The sequence below is a fragment of the Montipora capricornis genome, chromosome 2 (assembly GCF_036669925.1).
Source record: "Montipora capricornis isolate CH-2021 chromosome 2, ASM3666992v2, whole genome shotgun sequence".
NCBI lineage: Eukaryota > Metazoa > Cnidaria > Anthozoa > Scleractinia > Acroporidae > Montipora > Montipora capricornis.
In genome coordinates, this window is record NC_090884.1 from 9,229,757 (window position 1) to 9,239,756 (window position 10,000).

The 10,000-nt window shown below is 40.8% G+C and overlaps 1 protein-coding gene across 2 annotated transcripts in view; it reads left to right on the plus strand.

Annotated features, from left to right (window-relative positions):
* Positions 1-10,000, plus strand: part of LOC138038736 (tetratricopeptide repeat protein 37-like) — a 60,919-nt gene that overhangs the window by 20,381 nt on the left and 30,538 nt on the right. For both annotated transcript variants that reach the window (XM_068884774.1, XM_068884775.1), the window contains exons 17-21: positions 6,321-6,400; positions 7,098-7,197; positions 7,642-7,694; positions 8,482-8,553; positions 9,865-9,900. In XM_068884774.1, coding sequence (XP_068740875.1) covers positions 6,321-6,400; positions 7,098-7,197; positions 7,642-7,694; positions 8,482-8,553; positions 9,865-9,900 — 341 coding nt within the window. The remainder of the gene's footprint in view (positions 1-6,320; positions 6,401-7,097; positions 7,198-7,641; positions 7,695-8,481; positions 8,554-9,864; positions 9,901-10,000) is intronic.

The window sequence follows — 10,000 nt, forward strand, 5'->3', positions numbered from 1 at the left end:
CTCACTAAAGCGGAAGAAACCCGCAAAACCTAAAGTACACAACGCAGCAATTCTCAAATCCTTCAACGAAGCCCCTTCAGAGGCGAATTTGTTAATTATTTTCTTGATGAGCTCCGTGCTGATCGGGTCCTTCTTCAAAATGGGGTTGCCTTCCCTCCTCTTTGCCGACTCGAAAACATTCTTGGCACACTCGTCATCAAGCGGATTTGGGCCGTTAATAGGAACAAACGAGTGGAACCATTTCAGGGCGGCATGCACCATGACCAGAACCGAGTGTGACTTGTGTTGGTGGGCGAAGAGCTGGAATAAATAAAGAGTCACTACAGCAGGGGAAAAGGGATAACTGTCAGCAACATAGTTCTGCCCGCACCATACAAGAAATCTTCTTATACTACTTGGCGGTTGAATCAGCTCTGGATTTTACTAACATCTTGACAAAAACACACCTATCGACCATGACCTGAGCGGGAGCTAACTTCCAAGGCCTGGCAGCGAAGACAATCTGGAAGAAACAGAAAAAATCTCGTCCTCTCCAAAAATAAACGCTTTTCTCTATCTTTTATCTTTATTTTTTATTTTTATTTATTTTTTTTTTTTTTTTTCCTTCTTTTTTTTTTTTTTTTTTCTTTTACACTGCAACAATCAACAATCTCGCTCCTACCTTATTTCTTCTCCTCTCCCTCTGTGTTCCTTTTTGCCTTTGTTCTTTCTTTTTTTTTTTTTTTTTCCTTTTGCTTATCCTTTTATTATTCTTCTCCACTTCTCTTTACTTTTGCCTTCTTCTATTTTTTACCCTTTTTCAATCTCCATACGTTCAAGCTTTATCCCTCAAACAAGCTAGTCTCAATATCATTGTAAGGGCACCATATCCACGAATTACTTCGTCTCTCAACTTTCATGGTTTACCCACGACCTGCTTTCATACCTGGTTTATCAGCTCTATTTCACGTACTTTCCTCTTTTTTTCTTTTTTTTTTTTTTTTTTTTGTTTTCCTCATATACATACACCAGCCTTCACATCATGTGTAGCTACTTCACCTTCGAAATATGTAATTCTTTTTTTTTTTTTCTCTTGAACGAAAATCAAACCTGATGCCTGCAACTTGCCCACGGAAACATTTCGATCCCAAAAGGGAATTTGTGTTTCCGCCAAAAATGAAAGCACGAAAACCAACTTCCAGAACGTAACCTTGCAAAGCAGCAGTATAAGTACAGGCGATTAAAGGCCAAAAACTAGACGATGACCAAAACGGGATCACCAGTGTTAACAAAGCCCTTTGAACTTTTAGGTAATGTAGGACTCTAGCGATAGGCACTACTGGCGGAACCACAAGGCAGTTCTCTGATTCCAAACTCTGAACGAAAAAATCAACACCGGCACTTCCAGGATTCCAAAATCTCTAGAAGAAATTTTTCACTTTGGCGTTGTAAAATCAACCGAATGGGGTCCCCAGGCTTCTTCTGAAAAGGCGAAGAAGCTCTCAATTAGCTGCCAGTCGTCAACGTCGATAAGGCGACTAATAAAGCCCGCCTTCTCGTTTTCAGTTCTGGGTATCCATTGAATCTCCAGCTTAATCTTGCTCCTTAGGTAGGCTCCGAATTTTACATGGGAGCACAGAACTAAACGACTCAATTGCAAAATTTATGGCAGGGAGTTCCCTCCAAGTCGAACTTCTGGAGGCCTTGCTGGAATCCCAAAGCTTATGACAAACGCGTTGCGAATCAAGAGAGATAACTGCGCCACAACCAGTTGCACTGGCATCAGAAAACGAAAACACATGAGGCTTTCTGTCCAAAAAACAAAACCTGGACTTGACAAAATCAATATTTTCCTTCCAGAAAATAATTTCATCCTTCGTGTATTGATCCAGTTCTAAAAGGGCATCCCAATAAGGTGCGCACGCGGAAGACATAGAACAATGTCGCGTCATAATACGACTTACATTCCCCACCACGGGACCAGTAGAAACTATCTGCCCAGTAAACGAGGCTAGGCATCTAGCAGAAATCACAAACTCACAATCCATGATGGAGCAAAGTGTTGAAACTATTTTCGCAACTCTTCTCTCACTGATTTCAATAGTACCACTATCACTGCCATATAATAACTAATTAGAGAATACTTTGGCAAGGCTCCCAAACAGACTTATCATCGTTAGAAACAAAACCTGCACTAAGCAAGTCATCTTTAATCGTTATGCTGAGGGAAGCGCATGCGTCACGCGTACTGGCTATACCCCAACCATCATCCAAGAAAAGAGCAATGCGTGGCCCGTTTAACCTCCAGTGCTTCTCAAGTGGTTTCAGAACTTTAGTTAAAATATGTGGCGCGGAGGAAAGCCCAAAGGGCAAGACCGTAAATCGGTAGAATTGCGGTCTCTTAGAAACGGGGTCAACCCACGAAAAAACCTAGGTAAAACTGGTGATCGGTTGCAACCTCTTTATGATGATAACCGCTCTTAAGATCGAATGTGAACATGTAACCCCCCGACTCAAAATATGAAATGGCCACTTTCCAATCCTCGTATTTTATACGTTTTTTCTGCAAATGCCTGTTCACGTATCTCAAGTCCAAAATTAGCCCCTTTTTACCGTTGGCCTGCACAGATACAGAAAGAGGGTTGACGACATACGGGGGTACGGCACACCGAATAACGCGGCCAGACTGAAAATGCACTTTTAACGCACTCTCAACAAATTCTGCATGCTCTAGCGCTGATCTATTGTTCTTAAAAGCTGCGGGTTTCGGAAAAGCAAAGAAAGGTAACTTATAACCCTCTTCTATGACGCTCAAAATGAAAGGAGATGCACCGATGCCCCTCCAGAAATGCAAATTCTTACGCAAATTTCCTTTAACCTGTACCTCAAACTTGCTATTATCGTCAAATTCGCACGCGTCATTATCCCGCAGTACCTGAACTAATTCTTCGTAACCTTCAGAAGATGACTCACTGTCCTGGATTTTATCCGGTGTGGCATTTGTAGGTAAATCCAGGCACGTCGGCCATGCTGGCATTATTGGATCCGCCAACACCTTGGCTGAGCCATGCATAACAGCAATCCCTTGCCCAGTGGCCGAGTCTGTGGCACCGGAAGCACTTGCTCTGATCGAAGTTAGACTCTCTACGGCCTGAAACGGAGACAAAGCAGTATCAGAAAATTAAGGACAAATAAATCGGGTGGGAGGGTGGGAGGGTGGGAGGGCGAGTGGCACGCATACGAGGAGCAACTGTCGCTGTTCTCCATAGTAAATCTCTACAAGAAAAGACCGAAGTTCTGGGTCGCTAGCGTGAATGGAAAGTGGCGCGAACAACCAACCTTAAAAACCCTTGCATAAACAATAGAAACTCCAACGTGTAAATAGGCGCTAACGACCTTGCAATACAGTTTCCCAAGGGACCGCAGTGCACAAAAAAAGATATCAACCATATGAAAATATATTTTGTTTCTTTTAATTGATGATGGAGAAAATCAGTTTTAGAAAACGTTCTAGACACCTTTCTAGCATTGAAAACGTTCTAGCCTTGAAAAAGTTGTAGAATGTGATTGTATCAAGACTACTGTACATATGAAAGAGATGTATAATTAACAATTATTCCTCAAGCCCAAATGGGCTCTGAGTCAATAGCCCATTCGGCCTTCGGCCTCATGGGCTATTGACTCAGAGGCCATGAGGGCGAGAGGAATAATTGTTTTAGTAAAATCCAACTAGTTGGTCAAAAAAATATCGAGACAAAACATCTTTCGCTAGTTAAAGCTAGACTTTAATTGCTGTTTTGGTTTTCAAAGCCGGCGCTTTTTGCTACTAGTGGGCTATAACAAATAGCCTACTAGTAGCGCAACCAATCAGAACGCAGCATTGATAATAGACCACTAGTTGGATTTTACTAAATGTGTATAGAGCGGTTTTCAATTGAGTGTCGAAAGTAATTAGCGAATTGCTTTGGTTTATGATTACTTTACTCAGTGATTGGTTCTAATTTCTCGTGCCACTTTTTCAACCAATCAGAAGTGAAACCAAAACCAATCGTAACTCGCGCGTGCACATTTTCCCGCGCTTTGGGTCGGCTTCGTGTAATTACTTAGAGTTCTGATTGGTTTACTGGATTGTCCCCGTCCTTTTTGATTGGCCAAAGTAATTACTTTGGTTTTGGTTTTACGTGGTTTTACGACACTCGATTGAAACTTGCTCTAATGACAATTTATTTGAAGAGCGGGTTATAGAGGATATGCAGACCTGGTCCACGCACTTAACTAGACAATTTAACCAATAATTATTATTGTCTCTTGTAGACACCTGAAAAATTCAGGTTGCTTCAACGGGATGCGAACCCATGACCTCTAAGATTCTGGTGCCATTCTTTGTCAACTGATCTATGAAGCCATACAGTTGAGAGCAGGTCAATTTGTTGGGCTCATGTGTTCCCACGAAAAGGACCCAATGAACTGAATGTTTTCTTAACTTGTTCAGTAAGTTAAAAGAAAGGATCACTTCTACCTTCATCAAACTCAGGAAATAGCTTAAGCACTGCAGCAGGATCGCAGAGGTCATGGGTGCCAATCCCGTTGGGGCCTGAATTTTTCTAGGCTCGATTTATTTTTATTTTCTCTGCAGTACACGTAAGTACTACAAGTATAAGATAGAAACGTGTTACAGAAACTGCTAATAGTAGAAAAAGGGTAAAGTATAGTAAAACCAATTAGATGCCATTTGTCACCCTAAGCACACTTAAGAATGAGAGTAAAATAAGACAATACAATACATACTTAATTGACCACTCCCCAAAAGGGCTTTTCAGGGCCAATGAAACACAATCAACGAAACACCAGAGCACAACAAGAACAACTGTCAAGAATCCCAACTGGTCAGAGGCAAACCAGTTGGCTATTTAAAAGTGCAGCTTGGAAGTTGAACCAGGGACTACCAGCATCAAATTCAACCAGTGGTCAGAACTTGGCAAGCGTCCTAACCACTGGGCCACACTGCCTCCTAAATACTAAATCATGGTTAAATATAATAAATAAATAATAAATAAATCAATAAATAAACCAATAAATAAATCAATAAATAAGTAAATAATATAACAGAGAGAACACACAACTATACAAAGACAATTTTAATAAAATATAGTATCAGGAAAGGGAGATTAGTAATGAGAAAGATAAGAGGGAGTTAAAGAAATGTTGACGGTTACGGCAACGTCAACGCCAAGAAGCAGTAATATTATTGGTTGAAACAACCAAAATGATCGTGCTGCACGTGCGGCACGGATTTTCAATGAACAATTCTCTTCCCTACTCGTCAAAACTACTACGTGAAATGACCAAATTTAAGGGTGCGTTCGATTGACCGTATTGCGGAATAGGAATACGTGGAATAGAAGTCAGAAATCCTTCATTTTTAAGGAGATTCACATGAAAATTGTCAAGCACCTGCTAAAATGCTATTTTGAACATATCTTTGTTAGCCTTGTTGCTTCAAAACCGTTTTAAATAATCACGCCACGTATTCTTATTGCGGAATAGGGTCAATCGAACGCACCCTAAGGTTTTGACGACAACGTGGACAAACTACAGTGAATCTTTCGGTCTCGCTCTTTACTTCAAATCCGTCCGTACCAATCCAATTATAGGACACTTCGCCCATATTGTATAAGATAAACATGGTGGAATATTCATGAAATACTGAGAATAGCTCAAACTTATAATTTGAAGTGGCGTCTTCGTCACCGTAACCGTCGTGGTTTCTTAAACTCCCTAATGACGATACAGTGATTGCTTGAAAGAATGCATAGTAGACTTCTGTCTAATTACTAGAGGAATGCTATAATCCCAAAAATAGTAACATTCTATCACGTGTGGAGAAAACTTCCTAATATTTGTTCTAAAAGGAGCTATGTTTAGGTGGTTCAGCTCAGCACTTCTAGTATTGTAATTATGTTGCTCAGATACATAGCTAAAGAATCAAGATTTGAAGATTTAAGATCACATACAAAGGTGTTCATAGAGAAATTTACAAGAAAACAGTTTAACAATATCAGGAGATTTTAAGTTGCCAAGCTGAGCATAGTGTGGAATAATATGATTGCAAAGGGGAACATAATAATTCGAATTGCCTTATTGTGAAGTCTCACAATATCAGACAGACAGGAAAACCAACACGGTCAAATTCCAATTCGATCCGGAAAGCACGGACACACGTTGAACGAGCTCCTGAACGCTCTTAATGTTCCGTGAGTAAATAAGTAACTTTTTTTTTTTTACAGAGGTGCTTTGTAGTTAACAATGAATGTTATTGATCAATCTTTTAATACTTCCAGGCTGCAAAATTGGACCCCAATTACTGTCCATCATTTCTTTATTTGGGACATTACTACCTCAAAGTTCTCAAGGACGTGAGGTAAATTTGATCAATGGCTTATAAACTTAGCAGTGAGCTTTTCAGTGATGTACCTTGTCATTTGTGAGACAGTTGAGAAGTGTTTATAAACATGTCTGACTCTTGGGGGGTCTGAATGCTGGGGTGGTTGAATAGAGGCAGTGGTTAGCTTGTGTGAAAGACAAGGGATATAAAGCTTCAAACACAGAGAAGAGCATTATGAAGTGACACTAGCAAAAGCACAACGTTAATGTAACTTTTTGTTAATTAATGTCTTGTCCAACGACAAGTGCTAATGATAAAAGCCTCACTGAGTTTCGAATACTGAATTTTTGGATGTTGCTCGTGCTTATGCTTTTGTTGCCAGTAAAAATCGGCTTTCTTTGAAGACAGAAGCTCATAACCTTGAAGCGTTCAAGTCTGGTTCAGAGCTGGGGTTTTCCTGAGTTTTAAGAATTTCCTTATTTGGATGTAACGAAGCTCGTGCATTTTCCCGCGCGTGCAGCTTCGATCTTATTTTTGTCCATATTTGGGCATAAAATTGGTGTCCTAAAATCCCCAGCTTTGTTCCAAGGAAAAGAGTTGCAAGTTACACGCTTCAAGGTCACGTGCTTCTGTTGAAGACAATGGAACTGTTTCTGTTTAATTATCCTCACAACCCTTTTTGGTACCTTACGTAAAGATGATTATTGATTGCCTTTTTTATCTCTTCTTTTAGTAAAGCCAGCAGATGTTATCAAAAAGCGTTTGACCTCGATCCAGATTCTGAGGACGCCGGGGCAGCTTTAGGAGATTCTCTTACAGAGCTTGGAGAAGAGGTGAACACAAGAGTATTTCACTGTGCTACTGATGAAGTTGTGGTGGTCGGTGTGGGCTTGAATTACTCCAGTCCACCTACCACTCCTGTGTGTAGGGGTCGCTTCCAAGCCTCTTAATCTGTATATCCAGCACCCGGGCACTTGCCAACATGGTCTCGTACACCATAAGCCTTTTGGAGGTATCTCTCAAAATGACCACAACACTAGGTACTCGGTGGTGTTTGCTCTTTGCAGATAACATTCAAGTTCTTTAGCTCAGAACACAATTTAATGAACAGGCTTGTGAGACGGGATGTGTCTTTGGCTGTATTCCTTATCCCAGAAGACCCTGTGATTACAAAAGCAGTAATTTATTTAATTAAAGTTCAGGTTTTTTTTGCCGAAACGGTCGACATATTACATTGCAGCTCTTCGCTGACACTAATTTGACCATAATTGTTTCAGGTTGCGGCACTTAACTTGTACAAGAATATAACAGCGATGTCTTCCCCTGGAAAGTATGGAGAGAGATGTGTTAAATAATTCGTGGGTGGCATACTCGTTACGTTACTATCTCCCTGTTATCACTGTAATGCTCAATCTTGTTATTTCATATGAAAAGCGATTAGTTTTTTGTGAAAACGAGGTCAATCATAGCCTCGATTTCATTAAAATGCCCAGTTACTGATCAAACATCTGAATTTTTTTAATGTTAAGGCCGATTTACACGGTACGATTTTTGTCGCATGCGACAAGCTTACGACAGGCCTATGACATGACTCACGATTGTCGTGTACGTCAGAAAAAATGTCGTAGCTATTTAAAACATGTTTTAAAACGCTGCAACAATCGTACTTAAGTCATATCATAGGCCTGTCGTAATGTAAGCTTGTCGCAAGCGACAAAAATCGTACCGTGGAAATCGGCCCTTACCTTTCCCATAAGCAATACATCTGGCCCCATTTGTTCAAAAGGTGGATAACGCTATCCACCTGATAAATCACTATCCATATGCATTGGCTAGCGCAATTGGGTTCGCTACGACTTATCCACTGGATAGTGATTTTTCTGAGTCCGGTTTCTGAAAGGTGTAATAACTCTATTCCAGGGATAAATGTGCCGACATAAGGCACGTTTACCCCTGGAATAGAGTTATTACACCTTTCAGGAACCGGCCACTGGCGGATAGCGCTATCCACCCTTCGAACAACTGGGACCTGTATAGTATTTCATTTATTCCGAAATAATGACGTGTGATATTTTTTACTAAGTCTTAGTATTTTATTTATTTATTTCTTGTTGTAGGGGTAAATGGGCGTGGCTGCGGCTTGGATTATCTCACTTAAAACACAATGAGAGCACAGAAGCAATCACATGGTACACACATGGTTATTTTGTTTACAGTTCGGATTATTAAGTTCTCTTAGAGATACTTGATTTCTTTGGAAGGATAGTACCTTGCTATTTTCAGTAATACGTGAAATATCTTAATCACTCACTGAATTAACCCGTTAATCAAACCGGCCTAAACCGGCCATACTTAGTATTTTACTCTGTCTACCGCCAGACAATTTTACTCGTCAATGGGGAACCCCTGGGAGTCAATGGGTTATGCTTGCTTTTCTCTTGATGTTTGCTGCAAGGTAATGGTGAAATTCTTTCATGAGAGTGCAAAAAACCTTTTCAAGTTTTGGCCGAAGAACATAATCCTGGCCGGTATTTCCGGAACACTTTGCAGTCTGGCTGTAATTCCGTGACCCTCCCATTAAGGTAGCTCTTCAACTTAAATTGCCAAACACTTTCTCAGCTAATGGAGAATATAAATAAGTTCCCTTTCAACCCTGATATTAGGGAGCTTTAGCAACGACAACGGCGACGTCAGCGAGAACGTCACAAATTTGCATATTTAGTGTGCAAAAGCAATAGCTTCTCACGCTCTGCACGTGCGTTTTTCACTTTTGTCGATTTCTTTGCCGTCGTCAGCAAAGCAACAACGTGAAATTACCAAGTTTGAGGTGTTGTGGAGAACGTCAGCACCTGGAGGTAAATTTTCATTTTTCTTCCCTAAATTAAGCGCCGCGCGTAACGGTTTCATTCCTGAGGGACTGCCACTCCTTTGTCATATTAAAAGGCTTGGAATAGTCGAGAAGTGATCGCAATAACGTGAATTTATGTTTTTACATGACGTTCTCGATGCCGTTCCCGTCGTCGTTGCTAAAGCTCCCTAATACTTTCTCAAGGGAAACTCTTGATAGCTGTGAAACCATTGATTTTATGTCGTTCCCAGGAACCTCCAGGTATTAAAATCTTTTGTTAGCTTATGTCAGCCGCTGTCCTCCTTCCTTACATACATGCTTAATTGACCACGCCACAGAGGAAGGAGGGGGGGGGGGGAGCGTGTCAGAGCCTACGAAACGAAATAATGGAAACGACGGAACAAAAACTGTTGAGAACCCGAACTGGCCGGAGGCAGATCAGTTGGCTATTTACAAGTGCAGCTGAGAAGTTGAACCAGGGACTACCAGGATCGAATTCAACTAGTAGTTAGAGCGAGTCTTGAACCCAGGATCCCCGGATCTCATGGCAAGCACCCTAACTATTTAGGACCACTAGGCTTCTATGCCTCCCTCCTCCGTTGTGGTCAAATCGCCTCACCCTAGAGTAAAATTTGCCTTATTTCCTCTCAAGTTTTCAGAGTGCGTTGAGGGCTGATCCCAAAGATAGGTATGGCTTTCTTGATGATATGGTTCTTTTCTATACATTCTTTCTTTGTTCTTTTAAACATATATAATAATTATATTTCTCTTAATCACTGGTTTTTCCA